This window comes from Megalops cyprinoides, chromosome 13 (genome assembly GCF_013368585.1).
Source record: "Megalops cyprinoides isolate fMegCyp1 chromosome 13, fMegCyp1.pri, whole genome shotgun sequence".
Lineage (NCBI taxonomy): Eukaryota > Metazoa > Chordata > Actinopteri > Elopiformes > Megalopidae > Megalops > Megalops cyprinoides.
The window spans coordinates 28,901,241-28,926,234 of record NC_050595.1 but is presented as its reverse complement, the minus strand read 5'-3'; the positions used below and the strand labels follow the sequence as shown (position 1 = coordinate 28,926,234).

Genomic DNA, 24,994 nt, shown 5'->3' with positions numbered 1-24,994 from the left:
GAGCAAAAGGACTAAACTTAACCTTTGACTTTGAGTTTGGTTCATTTACCTGTACCTGAAATCTGAAACCCACAATGACTGCTTCAGAGTGAGTTGTTCTAGTGTGCAGATGTGACTGCCAAGTGACTGGTGGTTTGGTGATGACTTTGTTTCAGCCCATGCAGTTAAATGCATCCGACCAATAGGCGTCTGTCCCTCTGTGTTGCAGGTTGTGCATTTGTCACCTTCACAGCGAGACAGATGGCACAGTCAGCTATCAAAGCCATGCATCAGTCACAGACCATGGAGGTAAGGTGGAAATGTCAATAATGGAACCATTGTTAATTTTTTCCCAGACAGTCAAAGCCAGCCAGAGACAAACCCTTTAAAGCTGTTATCTGTCATACCGTGCATCTGTCTCCACACCAACAGAATGCCAGTGCAAAAAAACATTAGCAGGTTTTTCTTTAGGGCAGCAAAACACTGCCCTTGAGTAGGTTAGCATAAGGACTTTCACCTCATCAGAAATCTGGACTGGGGGGTGGAGGAAAGGCACAGTGGACCGATGTCCGAAGAGAGTGGCTTTGAAGTGAGAGCTGAAGATTACTTTAGTATGCAACTACTGTTTCTCACTGCCATCCTCAAAACAGAGGAATTATTGGTGCTCCGAAATATAAGGTAGATTTGTTTGTTCTGTTAAGGATGGCAAGCCTCTCTTTTTTGAATTTCATAGTCAGTCCAGACCAATCAGTATCTATTTCTGTCATGGTCAGACTAATGAGCCTAGTAATCATGTGGGAAATGTCAGGGGAATGAAAACAATACTTATGTCTGTCCAAGACAAGGAAAGTCCTATATTGTGCTGATTGCTACTGCTGACATGTTCAGATGAAGGCAAAGAAAAGCATGCCTTTAAAGGGACAGGAAGTGTCATCAGCTTTTGTACATCTTTCCCATGAGGGCGATCATTCAGACCATGCTCACATGTGATCTGTCTAAGAGAGACTAAGGTCCTTCACATTTGATGAAGAATATCAGCCTGATTGTGCCTCCAAATTAGCAGCTGGTTGGTTTTGTTAGGGTTGTTGAGTTTTTGGTTTTGTTAAGTGCTAAGGCAGGACTAAATGCAGACCCTCTTATGGCCTGTTGGGATTCGAAGTGAGGAACAGTAGAGTTATATCTGGTGTAACTAATCATCTGACTCCATATCCAAAAAAGATTCAGTGGTGTAACCTGGGCATCAGTAAATGCCAGTGATTTCTTGAGAGCTGGTTGCATTCAAATTTAGCACTGAAAATTTATATCTGCCCCTTTGACCCAGTGAATGATGGCACATCATATTTGAGTATTATTTAAGCTCAGTAATAAATGAAACACCTGGACAGACCCATACATAATCTTGTGTCCCTGTTTATCTGGTGCTAAATAAGGTTGTGTATTTCAGTCTTTTGAAACCAGAAAGTGGTGGAGGCCTTTCAAAGGCCATGGTCACTGAACAGGTTTTCTACTCCAGTAATATACATGCCAGAATTCACAATGGAGGTCGCATTTCTATATGTAATGGACACATTCATCAGCTGTGTCCAGGCAGGACCCTCACTCTGCTCAACCGTCACAGTCACAGGTTTCTCTGCGCGAGATGGCTGGTTAACGCTGTAGGTGTCCCCTCTGCTCAGGGCTGCTCGTCCCCGATGGTGGTGAAGTTTGCAGACACGCAAAAGGACAAGGAACAGAAGCGCATCGCCCAGCAGCTGCAGCAGCAGATGCAGCAGCTCAATGCTGCCTCCATGTGGGGGAACCTGGCCGGGCTCAATTCTCTGGGGCCGCAGTATCTCGCAGTAAGTTCCACTCCAGCAGTGTGTTGGTGTCGCTCAGCTCACAGGCGTTGGTGGACAGTAGACATGGTCTTTAGTTTGCTGGCCAAATGTCAGAACCATTCCAAAGCAGACTTGTTCTATGCAAATAATAGCAACTGCTTTGTTTAGAATTTTTAATCAGTATGAGCACCATTTCAACACACTTACCTGCAAATATTTTATTCCTTACCTCATAATTTAATGGGGATACAAATTAAACATACCACATGAATTTGGTTACTGGACCAAAAAAGAATGTTAAATTCACCTGTTTTATTCCTAAAGAAAAGATAGGTGTTCAGTATGGGTTCCTGCTGCTGGTTCAGAACAACTCCTGAAACTGTGGATGAATTACACTAAGGGCCTGATTTGCTTAAGGATTGCAGGCATTTTAATATTGTCAAAAGAGTCACAATGTTTAATAATCGTGAAGGAGTAACTGCCAGTCTGGCACACTGAGATTTATGTATCTTAAATGTGGAAAGTGCATAAAGTGCAGCTTTTTGCTAGTTCATGAATAAGCAACAATAATGCGTGAAGACAATGCTAATAGGTAATTGTCCATTAACTCACGTGATTTACTAAGGCTCAAAGTAATTGCAGGAAAGGTAATTGCACGTGCATATTAATACTTTGGTGTGGCTGGTGTCAACCTAAGCATAACATGGGCTACGGTAATGGCTGTTGTCATCGCAGCAAGGAGAAATCTTTCTAGTTCAATTAATTATCTTTGCCCACAGCATTTACTTTACTGCAGATACTTCCCATACCACATTTCTTCTTGCTACATTTACATTTAGTCGCTTAGCACATGCTCTTCTCCAGAGGGACATGCAAGATGTGAGTGCCTATAGTATTACCTTAACATAATAGCAGACACTCTCATCCAGAGCAACTCCCAAAGCCAAGCGCAAAGTGCGTTCAGCAAAATGACATGAAACGGCATTTAAACAAGGAAACCATAATCTGCACGCAATGTCAGTGCCAAACACAAGGCTGGGACCACAAGTACACACCCAGCCCAGCACGGAAGTGTGACAGATTGTACCTGTTGGGACTGTACCATTCCAACACAATAACAACACATACCCTGAAGTAAAACCTCTACATGTAGCGGATGGGATTAGATGCACGTAGTTAATTAGTAATAGCAAAATGAGACAATGATGTGACAAGGCCTCCCCGAGTGGGCTCGCTTGTTGGACTCCTGCAGATGGCCTCATTTTATCTTTGGACGACCTGGTCTCCATACAACGAGGCTGTCACTTTAACACACGCGCACACACACACCCACACACTAAATGCCCCTGTTCAGTTAATGCATGGATGAGCAGCCAGCTGAGAGATGTTAACATGCACTCACAAAACTAACCAAGGAAAAAAAAAAAAAAAATCATGTGAGTGCTATACAATGTGGAACCTTGTTGTGCTAAGCAACACACTGTTGAAATATAACACAGTTTAAAGCAATAACAGCTAGTTTATAAAAATGGTACTCAGTACCAAGTTCTGTACTGGTATTTTGCTGCTGCATTTTGGCTTGCCTCTTCTGCCAACAGTTCAAGTTGTTGTGGATCAAATTATATTTTTTGCTTATGTATTCCCAGAACTTGCCTGGTTGTGTATCTCAATTCACTATGACATAATCAGATTATTTTGGGACTGTCATCATTTACTTAATATCTCTTAGAAGGTCAATTGTGCATGTGAAATAGAGGTCCTCTTAGGAAATCAGGCCCTAAGTGTTTAGACTTTAAAAGCAGATTTCAGGTTTGTGGTGAATATGGTTGCAGACATGGCTGTATATAGCAGCACTAAGAATGGTCTGGTACAAAATCACCATCCTGGGTTGTTGAACGCCTGGTCACGCTTGCATTGGATTTACAGCTTCTTGACTGAATGCGTTTAGAATTGTTTTTGCAGTGTGGCTGGGCAGCTCCGCCTAATCACTCAGCTTACAGGATCAATACTAACACTGAATCTGTCACCAATTGTCTTAACATAAAACCATTAAAGGTGGGTCGTGTCTTGCATTGATAGCAGGCTCTGCACGGTTTTGTTAGTGCTGCTCCATGGGTGTGCTGTGAAGACCTCTACCACCTCTTTCTGTCTTTTCTTCCTTCCAGCTGTCTTCCCTACTGTTTTTTTTTTTTCATCTTACTCCATCCAGCTTTTCTTCTTCTGTCTTTCTCCAGTATTCACCGCTGTGGTAGCAGTCCTGACCCTCTCTGTTCTCTGTTTTGGTGTAATGTCTAGCTTTATTTGCAGCTCCTCCAGCAGTCGGCATCCTCTGGGAACGCTCTGAACAACCTGCACCCCATATCAGGTAAAAAAAATTAATTATTAATTATTATTAATCGCCTTCCTCTTTCACCCTCCTCAAATCCCTTTTTCACCTGCATTCTGAAAGCTGCTCCCTGTTAGCAGAAACAAGTAGCTACAGAGGTGTGGTAGAAGAAAGGTAAAATTTCAAAGGCAAGTGTGAAGCTGAAAATACTCTGCACAGAGGTGGGAAATTAAGAATTTATGCTGTGGCAAAAGCACGCCAGATTGTTTAGTCCATCTAGAGACACCTATCAGGAGAAGCCTCAGAAACAGGATGAGTGGCCAAAAGTAGTTAAGTGCTTGATAGAAACAGTTGATGACTCTCTCTATCCTGGAGTTGAAGTGCTTTATAAACCTTCTCGGCTGCATCAGTGCCCAGTGAGTGGCAGGCTCTCAAATGGTTGCTGACGGCTGAGGTGTTTACATAGAACAATCCCAAAATTTAAAAGGCTGTGCAATGTGCCAGCCCCACACTAGATGGTCTGCAATTGCCCGGTGTTAGTGTGTCAGGTCCAGAATACATGCCTTTCCAATTTACACGGATTGTAAAATGAATACTAGTCTTTTAGGAGAGTGTTCAGAGAGACTACCTGTCTGCTCATTCCGTTTTTCCCCTATTTGAATATGGTTTCTGTGTCATTTGAATTGTGAGCTCTGAACTCAAAAAGTTATGAAATAGACACTGTTTTAAGTAAATACTGATTTTGCATTGACATTGATCACCTTTATTTTACCCTTGTAGCTGTAATTGTTAATTCTTTTCAGATATGTGAGGATGAATGTAAGCACTTTAGTTCCTAGAGTTGAGAATTCTACAGATATACCAGCATGGTAGCTTTATTTCTATACATTGTGTGAGATTGCTAGAGAGTTACAGAAACATTACACAAATGTCAGTTATTAGATTGATTGTCATGTCATGTCATCCAATAAATGCATAATCACAGCATCTCCTCACAGTTTTATGCTGATGGCACTCAGTAAGTGACAGTCAAACCAAATGAATTTAGCAAGATGGCTGACTGTTTAACTGATAAAACAGAAGTTTTGATCATTGGTCCAATGCTTGTTCCTGAAATTTGTCTCTCTTTCCCCCAATGTGAAATCTGCTTTGAGAAGTCTTTGTGTGATTTTTGATCTTAATCTCAACTTCAGCCATTGTGTGACTAAAGCTGTTCAATCGTGCATCAATGCATACCTGAATCAGTCAATCAGTTTTATTGTTTGAGGACTCAGAAAAAGTTATACCCCTTTTTATCTCGCCGTGTTTAGAATACTGCAATTCTCTATGTACTTGTTTTAGCCATGAAGCCCAGGCCCAGCTCCGAGTAGCACAAAATTGCTATACTACTAGAAAGACACTATACAAATAAAGCTTATTAATATATAAAGGAGAAAACATCCATACACCTGACCAAACTCTGCAGAACATGTGTATATATCAAAAGAATTTGAGACTTCATCATCTTCATAAAGCTCATATAATAAGCCAAGATTTCAGCTAGTCACAGCTTCAAACATTTAATGCATGCATACAGAGTTGATAGAGAAAGTAGAGTCTACCTGTGCACAATTACAACGCATGTGAACATGGAAATGTTATTGAGGCATCAGGGCCCAAAAGATACAAAGGGTCTACAAAGAAAAACAAGTCCATGCATCTACACACACAAGTTCAAACTCATTGTAACACATTCATGCATATTAAAACACCCACAAGCCTTTAGTGAATCAGGCCCCAAGTGCATAATTCTCTACTGAACAGTAAATAACATGCAGATGGAAAAACTGTATTTTATAGCTAACGAGGCACATTCTTCATGAAGTAGAATAGAATTCAACAGAATATCCAGTAAATATAGATATCATTGTAACGGATGTAAGTCGCACTGGGTAAGATCGTCTGCTAAATGCCAATAATGTAATGTAACAGTGTTGAAAATACCACCTCTGGTTGGTGAGAAGTAACATGCGATTGCTCTGTGTGTGTGTGTGTGTGTGTGTGTGTGTGTGTGTGCGCGCGTGCGCGCGGGATAAGGGGGTGTAATTGTGGCTCCTCCCTCTCTGTCGGCCGTGTTGCAGGGCTGAATGCCATGCAGAACCTGGCGGCACTGGCAGCTGCGGCCGGCGCCACCCAGTCCACCCCCACGGGCGCCAACGCCCTCACCACCTCCAGCAGCCCCCTCAGCGCCCTCACCAGCTCAGGTACCTCCGGGGGGGGTGTGCAAGGGGGGGGCTGAGTCTGCTGATCCATTTTCATTTCTTCCTTCTCAGGAAAAAACTATCATATCTTCATCTGCTGATGGCATGCTGTGATGTTGAGTTAACTGGATATATCTCAAGGAAGGCAAATAATTATGCCATCACATTATATCATATAAATAATACAAATAAATCAAACATGTCCACTGTGTTGAAGTGGATGTTTTGAAATTTTAGCGAACCACAAATAAAGAATGTTGTATTGAAATGTACATGTACAATTCGTAACAATATGTGGTGGTTTTACATAAGTAGTTACTTGAGATTTAAAGGTTATGCAAATAAGAACTGGAGAAATTGCTGTAAGTACAGTACAAGTCAAAAGTTTGGACACAACTTTTATTCTTTATTTTTTTACTATTTTCCCCATTTTAGCATAATAGTAAAGACATCAAAACAAAGAAATAACACAAATGGAATTATGCAGTGTTAAAATCTTATATTTTAGACTCTTCAAAGTAGATGTAGACCATTTTTAAATATTTTTTGGAAAGAAATTCATACATAGGCTTCACTATTTATATTTGTCTAAGAAGCAAATTTCAAGTGTTTAAGCATAAGTCTTTAGATGAAAATGTCTTCCCATTATGTTAATTGGGTGTGTCCCAACTTTTTTGACTGGTACTGTATAGTATTTAATAATCATCATGCAGGACTAATTCAGCTGCATGGTGCACCTAGAGGAGAGAGATTGAAATGCAGGTTGAAAGCTTTGCAGGTTATGGGGTGGAGTAGAACTCTTCACCCTAATTAGAGTACATAGCCTCAACGCTTGACCATCTCAAACATATACAATCACAGGCTCTTATTTGATGAAAACACTGATAAGGGAAGTTGTTTTGAGTGCACAATTTCAAAATCACATGAGAAATACTCACAACCAATATAATAATATAGATTTTATTTAACTGGTCATCTTACATTACTTATGTTCTTAGCTCATCTACATGTTACATATATTTACTGATTTTAAAATGCCCAGTCAGAAGTACCTAGTACTTCTAAAAAAAAAAAAACAAAAACAAATTACAAAAAAATACTGCAAATAAAAAATCTTTACTTTCACTGTTTTTCTGGCAACAGTGGCAAAATCCACTTTGCTCAGCACATTCTCTCAAAAGGAGAACCACTGTCAAGATGAGATCAGAAAGCACTGTTGATAGGTAGTATATCAGGATGTCACACTTTAGTAGGACCTATCTGACACAGTTTCACTCCAAAGGGTGCAGTGGGAAATTAACTGGAAGCAATTGACAGCTATACTCCACCAGTTGTCCCTATTTTAGTCTTCTTTGAGCACAGTGAAACTGCTGTTTTCCCACCTGATTGCAGGCTCTGGTATTAAGGGAGCTCTTGTAGCTGTGCACCATTACACTCAATACTACATCAAGTATCTATTGCATATCAATAGACTGAAACAACAATTTTTTGTATTAAAAACCTATTTGTACATATTTGTCATGACAAAGGTGGCATTAGATGGTCCTGAGCAGCTGCTTGAGTGCGCTGTCCACATGGAGGGACTGTAAGGTGGCACTCATCCTCAGCCTGGGTCCCATCTGACTGCAGGGCTTCACATGGAGTGGCAGTGGCTGTGCTATTGGTGTAGCAGCTCAGAAGGTGTCAGAGCAGGCGCAAAACTGCTGATGTCACTGTTGAATCTATGATGTCATCTACTTGCAAGAGCGCCGTCCTTTCCAACATTTGGGGCACCTCAACCTGAAGCGAGGCTTTGCTTTCTGTGAGGAAAGGACAAAAATTTTCACCCTTGCTTGGGCAGGTGTCTGAGGCATTTCACACATTATTTGTACAGAACAAAGTAGTCCTCGTCACAGATTACCCATGATGCATGTCTTCAAAGATGTCATAAATTCACTGTTGCATTGAATTGCTGTCTCAGTTTTTGTAAGTTTGAGATGTCATAATACATTATCACACAGCTATTGCTGACCGTTAATGCAAAGCAAACAGCTGTATTGTTATTACAATTAAGTATTCTAAATTGAAGATGCTTCATGTAATTTTTCAGAAGTGCAGTGGTAAATGTCAGAATTCTTTTTTTTAGTTCCTTCACATACCCTTTCTTAATGTTTGTTATACGCAATTAGTAATGCAGACAACATGGAAAACCAAACCTTACAGTAAACACTCACCTGAGCATATGGACTGCTGCTGTCACGCGGTAGTTTGGTTGATTTGTGAAAAGTCACTTTCTTTTTTGGCCGGCTGGTATCGGTCACTGCAGCAGACTTCTCGTCTTGCAGCGCCGTGTTTCTGGCAGCAAATGTTGTCCTAGCTGCCAGGATTCCTCCACATGACTGGTTTGTCTTTCTGGCAGTCAGGATTTTATGCGCCTCGAGGATGGAGCGGATGTTGGCGCGACGGTCAGCAGCGGGGTCGGTGGATTGGTTGTACCACACCAACTGGTTGTTTCTGTAAATGAGGATTGTCCTTGGCCTGGTTGTCTGAGCCTGACTCTGCGTGGCACCATCCTGAGATGGGCCACCTGTGGCCTTTTCCTTCAAGTTCCCCTTTGGGGTTGATGCTGAAGATTTGGGTACTTTTAAATCTGGTTTCTGATTTAATTCCCTTTTTCCATCAGCAGCAGTGAAGAGCAGTGCAGTTTCTAGATTTAAAAGAACAGAAAATTAAGCTGTTTTCATTGTAAGTAATAGAAATTAGGGCGCCAATCAGTACTTCAGGTAGCAATCATGATGGTTTATGTTAAATTGAAAGGTGTGAAATTCATCTATTTTCTTGTTCCTTCTATAGATGGAAAATGTTTACTTTTTGAATTGGTGAAATGAGACATGTACTTGCTAACAGCCCTAACAACTGAAAAGGCATTGATTGCCAATTCCTCTTCCAGACTGAATAGAATCCATGATTGATTTCTTATTACAAACGACATTAAAACTGCTGCAATAATGTGTCATTCTATTACCGTTTTTAAGCAAAAAATAACCGTTGAAGACAGGTGGCCATAACCACGAAATAACGGATTTTACGTTTCTAGACCCTTTTAAACAACGTTGAGTAGACGATGATCATCCACAAATATAAATGACTTATAACGGCAACAGACGTATTTGCCATGCTAATTAGGAGGCTCTGAAATAGTGGGTCTGGATGTGAACTTCCGAGTTAGCAGCTGCGCTAGCTATGTGTCATTGTAAGCCGGTTACCTTCAGAAAGTGACTTGGTACTGTCCTCGCCGCCCTGGAGCGGTGACACGCGGTTCTTTTTACTTCCTTTGCAGAATTTCTGGCCCATGGTAACGGAAGTTAGTCAACAAATTGCAATGAAGAACAACAAGTGTTATTTGAATGGTAAAGTAGTAAAGTCATACGCTGTCCAGATGGCGCGCCTTTTAATATACTTCTGGAAATTAATTTTGCACGTGACGTCACAATACTGGTGACGCAACAGAAGCTGAGGATGCCATCTTGGAAAACACGTCTGATCTGATATGTGTTCGTTTGTTTTCTTTAGAAATATATTTTATTAAAATAAAGTCAGCATCCAAAAATAACTAAGTTCAACTGAACATTGTTCGTTTGTTGTCTTTCCACTGTCATTGCTGCCATTGTGCCTTGACAATGCCAAGTAACTGGCTAGTTGTTGTAGTACAAAAGCATGATGGTCTCGGGGGCTACCCAGTGGTATAGGCCAGCAAATACACAAACTGACGCAGTGGTGGACCGCGAAAGTTTCGGGGGGGGGGGGGGGGCTTTGCAGGTTGGATTCCCACGTTTTTTCCCCACGTTGACTGGCCCTTGCTACATATAGTTTTATAGATTAATTTTAAAGCCAATTCATAAATCTCATGAATCAGACGGTCTCTCGCCGCAATATCATTATTATGGGTTATCGCTAGGATTTGGAGACAAATCCTATGTTCCGTGAATAGGATAGGATTAACAAAAGGACTGCGAAAAGACACGAAGTAATTAGCATTAATTTCATTAACTAGCGAACTTAAAGGTAATGCCTGCTAACGTCAGTTAAATGTTGTATGAGTATCTACTTACATGTTATGTTGTACAAAAATCACCATCTTTGTGAGTTATGTCGATGCGTCTGGACGTTAATGTAGAAGTAGAGGTCTTTCCTATGAGATAAAACTGTGACTGTGTTAGCTAGCCAGCTAGTAGAGCCGAGTTGTGGCTGGCTTGCAACTACCTGATGAGAAGCATAGCTAGTTTTTCTTGCTACTCAGTAAATAACTTGAAAATTCACAAACAGTTCTAGGTTTTACAGGTTACGTAGCTACGTTCTTAGACTAAAACAGCAATGTCGAGCTAACTACCTAGTGAAAGAGGTGAAACTTGGATAGACCCTTCTCAAACTATCACTTACCCCTGTTGTCTCTTGAACATAGCATTAACTAGCGTTCAGCCTGTCTTATCACACTTAATAACAGCCCGCCAATTCTGAGAGGATGTTGTAATTTGTCTCATTTCTTCATAAGAAAAGCAGAACACACATGGGTATGGTCATTCAAAATAACCCTCCTCCCCACGGTTGTGAGGGTAATTAGGGAAATCTAATCATCATCTGCCAGAACGTTGTGAGCCAGTACAAGATCCGTAGCTAATCTGCAGAAAGCAACGCGCTAACACAGCCGACTGTTGGAAGGGACCGCCGCTGCTTTTCCGGCAGCCGAGTCTATCCTGATGTATTTCATAAGAGGCAATCAGCATTTGGGGGCGAAGCTGCGTAGGCACCCATTGTGTTTCTGACTTTTCTTATTATTATTCTTCTGGCTTGGGTGTCTATGGCAGCCCCTAGAACGTATGGTAAAAAGTTTTGAAATTTGGCACACTGATGGGGGACGGTCCCTTGATTCTTTTCAACAAGTTTGATGCAAGCGCCACCAACGAGTCAAAGCTCGAGGTATGTTTACGCACGTAACTTGAACCGTATGCCCGATTTTCAATGGTACCGTTGGATTTCTTGGATCAAGTCGAGTTCAACGCACCCCATGTTTCCGCCATATTTGATTTTATGAAAAAGTTTAAAAAATCACAGGCCACAAATTTTGCCCAATTTTCACTTAATGTGCTACATGTGATCTTCAGACCAAGCCTCAAAAAAGTTATGGATTTTTGATTTTCGAAACCGTTAGTCCGACCAATCGGAATACAAGTGCTCCGCTCTAGAGAATTCTAAAGAACACAACCGTGTAAACTTTTGTTCCCACCAAACTTTAGTTCCCAACCACAATGGAGGAGAGGTTTATTTAATTACTGTAGGCTACACACAAATTAACGTTAATGTTAACTAAAGACCAAGGCTAGTAAACGTGTCCTATAAACTGTATGTTGAATTTTGACTTAGCATTTAGCATCAATACAAAAGTCACACCACACAAATGGCTTTTAATTAGTTTATTTAGTTAATTTTGTTACCAAACATGTAATTATAATTGTTCATTTCTTTCCTTCATCGATCGATTTCTTACCTTAACATTTAAAAGATTTCATGAGGTTAACTACACTACTTGTGGTCACTCAGCACAAAGATACCGGTCGACACGTTTGTTTGTTTACGGCCCCTTTAAATAACGTTTGCAAGCCCAAGCTTTCCAAAGGAACTTGTAGCCGCCTATTTCATATACGTCATCGACAGCGTTGTCGGTAGGGCGGCCAGAGCAAATTTTGACGGTCTCGCCACTACTGGTGTGAACGTAGAGTTAGTGTCAATGTGTTTCCCTTGACAAAAGTGATTCTTTTTCACAGGCCACAGATTTTGTCCAATCTTCACCAAACTTGGCACAGATCATCTTCAGACAACCCTCAAAAAGTTCTCTGATGCATTTTTGATTTTCAAAACATTCATCCATTACAGCCAAATCGAAGGCAAACGGCCCAAACAAGACATGAGCCCATATCTCAGTTACACCCAGTCTTTGGTCAGTTGACATAAAACTTGCTATCAGTGCTTACAGCCGCGCTTTTACCATGATCAGATCAAGTTGCCATGGCGACTCTGCCCTGTTGGACTGCTTAGCCCCCTCATCGCTGCTTGCAGCTATATTTTCTGTTTATTTTACGTGTAGTATTTTCATGTATTCTGGATTCTGTGTTCTAGTGACTGATGTATTGTAGTATACTTGGCTTCCGTTGCCTAGTCAGGATTTCACAAGTGAACTTGCTAGGGCTTGAACAATGTCATGCTCACACTCACTGGTCTGGGAATGTTCACCTGGTCTGACACTGTTGCTCATTTCACTTGAATGGATGTTCTTTTGTGCTTTTTTGAATGTAGAAATGTTTTATAGAACAGAACATTATTTTACAGATTTTATTTTTACAGGCTTGGCTTATATACTCATCAATAAATTAAGGCGCATATAATGTTGGTAGCTAGCTACAGTAAAAATCATTAGTTTGACTGCTGGTAATAAGAGACAAACAGGTCAGTTTGTGGAGTACTCCATGGATTTCAACATAGCTTTGTTTTACCTACAACAGATTGCTTAGTGTTAATTAGCTGGCCAACATTACATGAACTGCGGTGCTGGCAGCTCAGATTTTTTTTTCAGATGGAGCAGTGAAGACATCACCCTTTGAAACAGATCATGCTTCCAAAAATTAAGTATTAAACACAAATCCAAAGTCAATTCAGAAAGGTTCCACTGAAATAAACTGCAATCTGTCGTAATGACGGACAGTTGAAAATTCCTGTCGTTAAATAATTTCATTATGTTTGAAGGCATGCTAGAAAGTTGTCTGTGCAGTAATAGAAAGTGTATTGTGAGATGCATTAAACATAATTCACCCTTAATCAACAGGTCGCATAAAGCACATTTTCAAGTCTCTACCTCAGATGTTTTCAGATTAGACTGTTGAAAGACAGATTTGAATGAAACTGCAGATATGCTGTGGTCATTGCTGTCCCTGTCGTCATTGCCGTCCCTGTCGTCACTGTCCTGCGGTGTGTCCCTTAATTGCCCTCGCTGGCCTTGCTTTGTTTTGACAGCGGGGTCTTCCCCCACATCCAGCACCAACTCCTCAGTCAACCCCATGGCCTCTCTGGGTGCACTGCAGTCTCTGGCCGCTGGGGCTGGGGGAGGCCTCAGCATGGGCTCGCTAGCAGGTGAGACCACAGTGTATGCGGCTCTGCCATTAGGTAGATAGAGAACTGTTCCCAGGGTTGGGGTCATTTTATTGAATATTTTGAAAATGTACATTTTCTATATGTAGATTTTGTATTTGAAGTGCAGTGGGAAGCCATGAATGTGACCCATTTTAAGATTATCTGTAAATTATATGTATCAGATATTATAATGGGTGTTCCTAAAAGAACCTCCCCTTTTAGAGCACACATTATTTTAAGAAATGATCCCAAAAATAAAAGAAGTTGGTATAGATTAGACATTTTGTCCGAAGAGAAAGCTTAAGTGAAAATTATTTTTGTCTGTTTGTGATTGTGTTTGTCTCCTGTAATGGATTGTGGTCCCATTTTTTTGCCATGTGCCTACCAGGTTTGGCCTCATCTCAAGGGGTTAATACAATCACTGACAATGGATATATAGATAGAATTGGAATCAGGATAGACATAGATGTTAACAGAATTGTTCTGGAACTTAATTTAATTCGTGGCTAAATTTTGGAATTGAATTCAACTTTACCCAAAACTACTGTTCCCAAAGGCCCCATAATTTCTACCTGTAGGCCTCATGAAATTGCATTACTTTTTTGTGGCCTCAAGTATCTGAACGTGGAAGCAGCTGTGGGATCTTGTTTTTCCAAATGTGTTTAATGTGCAACTCTGCGATGAATGTGAAAGGAATGGCTGCTTTAAACGGAGGACTGGGTAGTGGGGGCCTCTCCAACGGCACTGGCAGCACAATGGAGGCGCTGACCCAGGCCTACTCGGGCATCCAGCAGTATGCGGCGGCCGCCTTGCCCAGCCTCTACAACCAGAGCCTGCTCTCCCAGCAGAGCGGGAGTGCTGCCGGCAGCCAGAAGGAAGGCAAGTATCAATGCTGTTTCAGTATTAGTATTTAGTATGGCCAATTTTGCATTTTGTTTTTGATTAGTGATCGAGTACTTGTGTTATTTTTTAAGGGATAATGTTTTTTTTTTTTCTGGTGGCAGAGGCTGGTTGTGTAATGACCACAGTCCTTTTTCCCAGAATTCCACCTTCAAGGAATTGATTCCTTTAACCTTGATATTATCTCTGTAGAGGGCTGAAGCCTGATTATTTTTTTATTGTCAATGATCAGTTTAGTGCAATTCTATTATTGTTGTTGTTGTTGTTGTTGTTGTTGTTGTTGTTGTTGTTGTTGTTGTTGTTGTTGTTGTTGTTGTTGTTGTTGTTGTTGTTGTTGTTGTTGTTGTTGTTGTTGTTGTTGTTGTTGTTGTTGTTGTTGTTGTTGTTGTTGTTGTTGTTGTTGTTGTTGTTGTTGTTGTTGTTGTTGTTGTTATTATTATTATTAGGGGTTGGATGGTCTTTTCGGTTCAGGCTTCAGAGGATTTATTGGCTGGGCTATTTTTCTCTTGCAAGGCCCTGAGGGAGCCAACCTGTTCATATACCACCTACCCCAGGAGTTTGGTGATCAAGATCTGCTCCAAATGTTCATGCCATTCGGAAATGTCATCTCTGCCAAGGTCTTCATTGACAAGCAGACGAACCTCAGCAAGTGTTTTGGTGAGTGGAAGAAAAGCAACATCAGCTCTAGAAAGACTCAGCAGTACAGCTGGCGTTTGTGTGTCTTCACATTAGTAAAGTTTACGTTTTCGACTGTATTCCCCATTTTGATTAGCCAAGCCTTTTGGTTGATCCAGGTAGTAATATTTGATGTAGATGTAAAAGAAGCTTAAAGAATCTTGCACCAGCAATACATGCATTTGGTTTCTCCTGTCATCTTTTGAAGGAATCTAATGTTAAACATAAGATTACATGGTAAGGTTATTGACTTATGCACTGGTATTCTTTGGCAATTAAATAGGTTATCTAGTAGTTTTTTTATGCACTGCAAGCAATAGTCGCACAGTAGCCTCAGGACACTTGCAAGTACACTCAAAGAGTGTAAGCTAAAATGTTAACATTAATTTACAAGCAATGCACTAAATTAGTAAAATTGGAAATATACATTGCACAAAAGAATGCTTTTAAACTGTCCTCCATATTTATTCATACCTGCTTATGTACCCCAGGATTTTGATCAAGATCACAATCGGCTCCATGATATAATAATTAACAACAAAAATTTTGGATCATTTTTCTTTAGTTATACTTAGATATTAGCATTGCACAGAGCAAAAACATATTGCACACAAATAATGAATCTTGTCTCTGAAAACATAGGATTACATTTATTCTCACCCTCTGCCTGTATTTTGTAAATCCTCTTAGAGCATGGATTACACAGAACACTTCCTGTAGTGTTTTTTGAGATTCTGGCACTGAGGGGTTGTTTTGTCCTGTTCTTTGTGTAGGTGCCATACTTGGTGACGTTAAATCCCCTTTGAAAGTAAAAGTACATAAACTGTTTTTCATCGTCGTTCACTTTATGCTTTGTGGGGAAGAATGCAACTCACAGGAAATTTCAGGTGTCATGAGCTGGCTGGTTATTACAACAAGCATCTTATTCTAACCAAGCGTTCACACCAGAAGCGGCGAGACCGTCAAAATTCGCTCTGGCTGCCCTGCCAACAACGCTGTCGAAGAAGTGGATAGCCTGACGTAGATGAAATAGGCGGTTACAAATTCATTCGGAATGCTTGGTCTTCCAAAGTTTATTTAAACGTGTCGACCGGCATCTTTGTGCCGACTGATCACAAGTAGGGTATAAGTTAACCTCATGAAATCTTTTAAATGTGAAGGTAAGAAATCAATCGATGAAGGAAAGAAATTAACAATTATAATTATGTTTGGTAACAAAATAAACTAACGAAATAAACCCGCCACGGCAATTATCAGCTTCTCCTCCATTGTGCTTTGGAACTAATGTTTGGTGGGAGCAAAAGTTTACACTGTTGTGTTCTTTAGAATTCTGTAGAGCGGAGCACTTCTATTCCGATTAGTTGACACTGAACTGCATCATAGCTCATTACCATAAAGTTGCCCAGACTTCAACTTTATTCTGACGCCCACACCGCCCAAGACGCGCCGCCAACGGTCATGCTGCTGCTCGCCGCCGAGAGATGCTGGCTCACATAGAAAATGAATGACGTCCGGTCGCTTTGACGCTCTCGCCGCTCGCAGTGTGAATGCACTGTAACTGAGCTAGCTGATTGCTTTAGCCAATTTGCTGATTGAGCCATCTAACTATTATTACTTCTCAGGTGCATTTTACTGCTTATTAGTTGCCCTTACTTATGCCCAATGTGAAATGTGTGAAACTTTCAAAGGTGTGTTTATAGTTACAGACGCTTCCTTTGAACTTCCAAGAAGCAGAATGTTGTTGTAGATTTAAGACAATGAATTTTTTTTTTTTCGGAATTAAATCAAAATGAACAGTGCAGTGCTCTTAAGAATAAAGTAAAATGTTAAAAAGCATGTATAAAGCAGGAAAAGTTCTTTTTAGGAAGTCATTTTTTTTGTTCCATTTCAATCAGGGGTATTCATAAATGTGGAAGGCACTTTGCAGTTTATCCCTTTTCAATATTAATTTGCACCTCCTGTTGGAAACCAGCGATGAGAAAATGCCACCCCCTGTGTCTGTTCTCTTTCCAGGCTTTGTAAGTTACGACAATCCCGTATCATCTCAGGCAGCCATTCAGTCGATGAACGGTTTCCAGATCGGAATGAAGCGGCTGAAGGTTCAGCTTAAGAGATCCAAAAACGACAGCAAGCCATACTGAGAGGTTCTTCTCTCAAATGGACTTGGGTAGAAAATGTTCTATGGTAAGTGGAGTATGAAGAGAAATGACAACCCCTTTGTGTACTCCACTCTGCTGGGCGTGTGCCATACTTGTGTATTAACAAAAAAAAAAAAGATTTGAAACAGACTAATGTTAATTATATGATTTTGTGAGACTGATGATATTTTTCTGTTGTGGTTTTCAACCTTTCGTTTTTCTTCAGAAAGCTGATTTTAATTTTTTAAGGTGCCATATTAAATTGGAGTTTGCTGTGTAACATTTGAACTTGAAGGAATTGTTACACAACAAAAACCAGTAACCAGAATGAATGTTTCCTGCTTTTATCCCCAGAATTAAATTCATGCAGTCATATTTATACCTGTTGTAAAATAATCCTAGACTTCATGTGGTTATTAGCTAAATAAATGGAGAGCAGTGACAGATTACAAAATATACATTTATTTCCCCTATGAATTTGAAAAATATATATGTACTGTAAAACTTCTATTAGTAGCACAGGTGTTTATTTGCTTAGAATGCAAATTAGCTATGTCGTCTGTAGTAAACCGGTTACTGCCAGGCGTGTAAAAGTCTCACATTAAAGAATTGGGGAAACCATGAATAGAAAAGAAGCCATGATGGGTACAATAGATGTATGTATTGAAAAAAAGGCATGCCGTTTTTGAGGTTGGTGGTCAGAGTGGCCTCAGCTTGCTCTGACAGCCTAAACGCTCCAACAGGGCTGCGTTTTTTCTTTCATCATTTTGTTTAAAACAGCACCATGCCTCTGTTTTGGTACAATGCACTCAATACCGGTAGGCTATCAATTGTTTGAAAAAAGGTTTTCACTGTTGTCTTTTTTTAATCTAAATCATCAGATCAGTTTTTTTTAAGGGGAAAGAGAGCGTCAGGACTCTTTGTTTCCCACAATCTGCTGTTTTACAGATAAGGTGACGTAACATGTCTTTTGCCTTATATATTCCTCTGCTTTAATTAGGCTTAGAGTCTGATGCACTGTTGGACATGTGAGCAAGCTGCCTGTCCGCTTCTCTTTGGCAGCAATGTGTCAGGTGACTGAAGACAAAGTCAGACTCTCCTCGCTTCACAGAGGATGGTGGCTTTTTTAAAAGCTCTTCCATAACATAAGAGAATTAATCATCACGACTGATACTTGTTGTATAGTCTGTTACTAAATAAGAATGCAGGCGTAAGATTCAGCAGTCTTAATATCAGGCAATTCAGTGAAAAAATGTTGAAACTTTAAATAAAACTTAGCATGAAAAGGGGATACCTAGCTACTTATGAGAGACGGGCATTTATTCACTAAAATGCTATTTTGTCCTATTAAAAGAGACCAGTGCTTATTGGAGACTTGCTGTTTAATAGAAGTTTTACGGTATATGTATGTATATACAGTAGAGTGCAAGATTTATTGGCCAAGAAAGTTTGGCAAGAAAAAACTATTCAGATGTTAGATAATTTATAAAGCAGTTGTGTGAACTCATTCTCATGCGTAATTGCTCATAAGGTTTCATAAAAGCCATTCAGCTTCTCATTTTTTGAAAAGCCGTAAGTTTTTTTTTTTCCTCATTCATTGAATGTTTTGAATTAGTTTAAAGTTCCCAAGAAAACAGATCCTGGCAACATCGTTCAGCAAAATTTAATATTATTTGTCTGAAATTATTTGTTCATAGACTGAAATTATTAATTAATTAAATCTGGCAATATAAACTAGCGTAGTAAAAAAACAGAATCTGTTAGTATTTTACATAGTGTTAAACTGCTTTCCACTAAATTGATTAATTTGAATTAATTTGTTTTTATTTTATTTATTTTTTTTACAATTAATATAAATTTGTTTGTTATAGCACATTTTTACACTGGAAGTGTTACAGTGGTAATTGTCCAGGGTTATTAAAATTTTTTGCTCACTGTTACTGTCAGATGTAATAGTTGATATGACTGAGGTCAGAAAAACAGCCTCCCACCACTTTTCCCAGGAAACCTATGAACACATTGTAATCTACAGCAGTGTTTCTCAATCCTGCTCCTGGAGGCCCACTGTCCTGCACGTGTTCCACCTTTACCTGCTCTACCTACCTGACCAAACTCATCAGTGGCTCTTTTGATTAGCTGAGCACACCTGATTTAATCAAGAGCATGTTAATCACAGTAATCAGGTGTGTTTGGAGCAAGGATAGATAGAAGATATACAGGACAGTGGGCCTTTAGGAGTTGGATTGAGAAACACTGATCTACAGTATGCGACAAGTGCTCCCTGTGCAGGCTTAGTTGCTCAGCTTCAAGGAACAATAGCAGAAGAACGAATCCGTCTTTTGGATTGTTTTCTGACACTTCCTTTCTGAAATACACTGCACTCCCCTTATAAGAAAACCTAATGAAAGATTCAACCTAATATTGTGCACACTGGTACAAAGTATTTGTCAGAATCAGTTTGTGCTCACTTACAGCAGTGCTCATTGCAGTGCAATGATGCATAAATGTGAAAAGCAGTCAGAATTTGAATACAGCATATCTCTCATATGTCTAATTACCAAAGCATCTAGCATTATAAAATATTTTCACAAAAATATTGTCCACTTTAGCTACGTGCCTGGATGCCAGTCAGCATGGCATGGATTAGAAAGATGCTTTATATAGATGAATATTGAAAGACTCAAGAAGAGAGAATTTTGTTAAGACCATTGAAAGATATGGAGAAACTGGGAGTTCCACAGCCCAGGTTTCTGTAAAGAACTAAGAAGGTATCACAAACATGGAATCCAGCAAGGCATCACAGTGCAGTTTATCGTGGATAGATTCTGAAATAATTAATGCGAGTCCTATCATTTAATTTCGTTTTGCTTAATTACTCATGAATGGCAGTTTAACATGAAACTTGCCCCATCGCAACAACCATCGCACCTCCCCGAGCAGGAGCAGAGGGAAAGGCGCATGTAATCCGCCGTACACACACAAGCCAACATGACTGTGTTTCACACTACAAGTCCCACAGTGCACCTGGAGGCAGACACTAGGATTGGCACATCTCCCTGACAGTATCTAAGTACCTGAGTAAGGGAGCGGCAAGGTGCCAGCAGTGCTCCAGGCCAGCCCTGGCCCTCCCCTGTCCCCAGTGGAACAAGGGTCTGTTGCTGTGGGCTCCCAGTGATCGTCAGTAAATTACAAGGCTGGTTTTTTAACCCCAGTCTTAGAGCTCAGAACAAGCACCTTTACTGCCTAAGCCACTTGGTGACTCATCATTATTTTATGTTTTAATTTAGGTAAGGACATTGACTGTCCTGCACCATTGAAGCTTTCACGATGCTAGCAATTTGCATGTTGACAGTGAGATAATTAACATGAGTCATGTCATTTTATTTGATTAAAACATTGTACAATGATAACTGAATACTTCAGTTTTTTGGGTTAATGTTTGAAGAACTTTGCTAAAGATGTCTCTCAGTTAATTGAGAAAATGTCTAAAATATAAACATTTTTAAATCAGCCTTGTTCAGAATCAAAACATCCAGGATGGATGTGATTCTTATAAGATGAGTGCACTGAACCTACCATTCCTTGGCACTGTACAATACAGTGTATAATTTTCTCGGTTCCAATTCGTTTCGCTTCATGGCCCTCAGTTTCAGCTCCTGAGCTGTGCTGAACATCACTTTTGTGTCTGACAGTGAGTGTGATCACACGTGACATTTTAGGTTTGCGGTAAAATTTGAGGATCTTCAAAAGGATTGTGTGAATGGATGATGCAAAATGATGCTAGTTTTCAAAATCTTTTTTTTTTTTTTCTTTGTCTGGTTTTTAACCAAATGTTTTGTAATCATTCATCATCCTTGATACAACTAAACAGTGTTCTACCTCTCATGTAATTCTGGATCTGATTACATAGCATAGACGAGCCTTCAGAACACTGGCTGTCCTATAGATTTTTCCAAGTATGAGTATATTTATTGTGGAAGTTATAAAGAAACGTGTTAAGTATTTTTCAAATTGGTGACCTAAAATAAATGTTCTGTACAACTAAAAATGATAATCAAAGGAGTTCTTGGCTTCCAGGGTAATAAAGAGATTTTTATATAAATAGAAACAGAAACATTTGTCCAGATGATGTATATTACAAAACTATTATGCCTTTTCTATTTTTATAGAGGTTTTATACTTCTCCTGAGTGTTGGACTATTTATTGCCTAAATTATTTCTCTGATTAAAATGAAAAAAAAAAATTAAAAATTAGTATTTTTTAGAATCAAGATGTGAAGTTGGTTAATATATTCAGATATGTGAGTTTTTAAGCTACTGACTTGTGTATCCCATTTCACTCAGTGTTGTGTAGCGTTTGTTAACTACAACAGTGATGTAATGAGAACTATCAGCAGAAAAATTTGCAAGTGCTTAGATTTCAAACGTAATCAATGCGTACGCCGCTGTGTTAAACCCCTGTCTGTATTAGGAAGTGTGTAAGCACGACTGTCACACCCAGCAGTTACAGGGAAAATGGCATTTCCAGATTGCTAAGTGACAGTATGCTATTTGTGGCAGTTGCTGGAAAAAAAGCCTTTGTGTAAACAATTCATGGAAAATTGTTAAAACAAAAAACAAAAAAAGCAGACAGGGTACCATAGTCTAGAGTTAATAGAATAGCCCAGAGACTAATTTTGAATCTTCTCTTGTACAGAGGTTTAGTTGATGTTTTCATATTGTTTGTGTGCATCGATACATCATAAATTGACATATTTGTCACTGTAACTATGTGTTTTGTATTTCCGTTTTGTCCTAGAAGTGTTGATTTGAAGCCTTAATGTGAATAGCTGCAGACCTTCCATGCATTTTAGTGGAAACAATGTGCCAAATGCTTACAAAAGCAGAGGTTTTGTTTACAGATTTAAAGGGGCTAATGTAGTCTTAATCAAATCCGTGGTTTGAAGATATTAAAAAAATAGTGCGTTGTTTTGTTTTTATTTTTTGTTGAATTCTGTTTTTGTTACTTTATATAGTTTGTTTCTTCTAACATATTACCCTTCTGTTTTAAAGTCTTTCTTAGATGAGCAAATATAATGCCTTTAAATGAGAAAACACAACTTCTGGATGAAATAAACCCTGAAACCTCTTAAGAGCTCTGCGTGGCACCTGATGACTCCCATGTGTGGCTTTTCTGTAGGTGATTTGTCTTTGGTATGCTGGTAGCACACCTCACGCAGGGCAACAAGATCTTTAAGACGCCAAGAAAAAGCACAAAGCGGACTGAGATGTCAATCAATACAATACTGCTGCAAAATGTTTAAAAGTGAATCATTTAGAAGTTATCAAGAGAAGTGAAGCACAGTTAAAAATGCACTGTCACATGATATGATTTCAAGCACTGAATTTGTAACATGGTTAGAATTTCAGCAGGCCTTAAGAGTAAAAAGTCAAAACAGTGGTTGTGTTCTGAATTGTCACGTATGCTGATGGTTCAGTGGTTTGTTCACTTCCTCTCAAACAGTTCCCACCATGCAAACACCAGGGGCCTCATTTAGCACTTGGATTCCATCCTGTATTCAGTCATACAAATTTTCTTCAAAAAGTTCATAGGTGGTATTTACGGAAGTGATCATACATACATGTGAATAAAGTTGCATAGCTGTGAAGTATGAATCTTTATGAATCACAAACTGACTCCAGATTCTATTGCACAGACCTACCAAGATGCGTCTGGGAAAGCGATAGGAGCTCATAAGCCAGCCATCATCCTGGGCAAAGTCAGCTTGGTCCCTAAACACTCCTACCCTGTGAAACACATGGTTTACCAAGCCCTCTGATAAAGCTAGTGCAGCCATGGTCAAATTTCAATTAGCACATGTACTGGTCCTACTTATAGAGACTTACATTTCCACTAATGTGCTAAACCTTTGAAACAAATCAAACTTGCATTCTTTATGCCCATTCAGTTTTGAATCTGGAGATGATCGCATTTACACACAGTTATAAGCTTGCCTGCCTCTCCATTATTTCAAGCCTGTAGTACAGTGGCTTGGTCAATAGGAAAGGCTCGTACATCAGGTCAGGAGCTTGCAGTTTCAAGGTTTGCAAGTCATTACTTTTACATGGATTTTAACCTACGCAAATTTTTAGATCAAACCTGTTTGTAAGACCATTTTGTAAATGAGGCCCCAGGTCACGGTCGCACCTCCTGCAGTTGGCAGTCTGTGTGGTTTCTCTGTGCGATGTCGTAGTGTTGTTGTGTGCTGTTAACTTGACATCTGTGGCTTGTGTCAGCATGCTGTTTGTAAACCCTGTCCTTTCTTCCTCTTTGTGTTGCGTAATTGTATTTGTTCCAGTTTCATGCAAGCATACAGTAGTCATTCATGGTTTTTTTTTTTTCCTTTCCTTCTTGTTGCCTTAACTTGGTTGTTCTTCCTGTTTTGTTTTAGATATCTTCATGGCCATTTGTTCATCATTAGCGTGTCGATGTGGCGTCAAAAGTTCATCGTCCAGTCGCTTTCCTCCACGCTTCTGACTCTTGAAATTTCGCCCCTTCATCTTGTGTTAACCTGCTGCTTATTAAATGTACTAATTTTTTGTTTGTTTTTTGTGTGTTAATTTCTGTTTTGCTGCCAATTTGGTGCGTTAGAAAGATCTGTGGTGCAAAAAATGAATAAAGTTAGATTGAATATTGTTGCGAGCAAAATAATCTATTTTTCTAGAACTTCCAAACAACCACTAGGTTTTACAGAAAGCTTTAATTTATTTTGACTATAGTTAAGCTTATGTTTCTCTTTTCAATTTTCCTTCAAAGCAGTCTTCTTAACGCACCTTCAGTTTTGTGTAGAAGTAGACAAGTGAATTTATAGAATCTACACTACGTGTGTGTGTGTGCGTGTGCTGCTGTGTGTTCCTCTTGTGTAAGTTCTAAGCTTTTTTTTTCTTTTTTAGGATGTCGCATTTTGCTGAAACTGAGGATGACTTTGTAATTTTGTGTTTGATTGGCATGATGTATTTTTTGGGAGTTCTTTTGGGAGTGGCGCTGTAACTGACACTTGAATTGCCTTTTACCTTAGTGTGTCTGGCCATCACAGGCACTGTATGTTTTTCATTTGCCTTTGTGTGGAATTCAGCTTTGAAGTGAAAAAAAAAATTAAAATGAGCAGAACTGAGTTTTGTCATAATTTAGTATGTATCTTGCATGCCTGTTTTTCATAACTGCACTGAAATCCTCAGCAAAATGTGATATTGTGTTTAAGAAATAAAAAAATTGAATACAATCGTGCCAAAAGTTTTGCATGTTGCTGTTGGTCGCATTTCTGTATCCTTTGTCCTTTTTCAGTAATTAAACCTTGCATCAACAAAATAGAGTTTGGTTTTGTGGTTTTAAACTGTTGAAATGGCTGAAAGGAAAGAAATTCAAATCATCTTTGTGTTTAACCTATGGTAGGAAACCCCTGTTAATGGAATCTGTTTCTTGATGTTGTAACCATTGATCTGTAATATGGGGTATTTTCATTGTTTCTGAGCTCTCTTGGGGTTCAAACATTTCAGTCAAAAAAGAGCTATTTGTGTGTTGTTTTCAAACAACATTACTGTTAATTTATCAGTAACTTTGTCTCCGTTTTTTTTACACAACTTGAAGTTCGTTGTTATCAGGTGTACACTATCGACAGAATACGATTTGAAATAGTCTGTCGAGGCAAACTTACATGTCTTATCACTGACTCCAATAATTAAGCTGGTGGTTTCATATTTGAACAAATTAAAACTCTC

General features: G+C 39.4%; 1 protein-coding gene across 2 annotated transcripts in view; it reads left to right on the top strand.

Moving 5' to 3' along the window:
* Positions 1-24,544, top strand: part of LOC118788457 (CUGBP Elav-like family member 1) — a 58,761-nt gene extending 34,217 nt beyond the window's left edge. Inside the window, exons 8-16 of one of the 2 annotated variants that reach the window (XM_036544460.1) lie at positions 209-288; positions 1,656-1,817; positions 4,092-4,161; positions 6,243-6,365; positions 13,407-13,523; positions 14,217-14,402; positions 14,937-15,080; positions 17,112-17,282; positions 23,668-24,544. In XM_036544460.1, the coding sequence (XP_036400353.1) occupies positions 209-288; positions 1,656-1,817; positions 4,092-4,161; positions 6,243-6,365; positions 13,407-13,523; positions 14,217-14,402; positions 14,937-15,080; positions 17,112-17,239 (1,010 nt within the window). In that variant the 3' untranslated portion in view covers positions 17,240-17,282; positions 23,668-24,544. The remainder of the gene's footprint in view (positions 1-208; positions 289-1,655; positions 1,818-4,091; positions 4,162-6,242; positions 6,366-13,406; positions 13,524-14,216; positions 14,403-14,936; positions 15,081-17,111; positions 17,283-23,667) is intronic. The other variant, XM_036544462.1, reaches the window with a different exon arrangement.
* Positions 24,545-24,994: the final 450 nt, after the last annotated feature.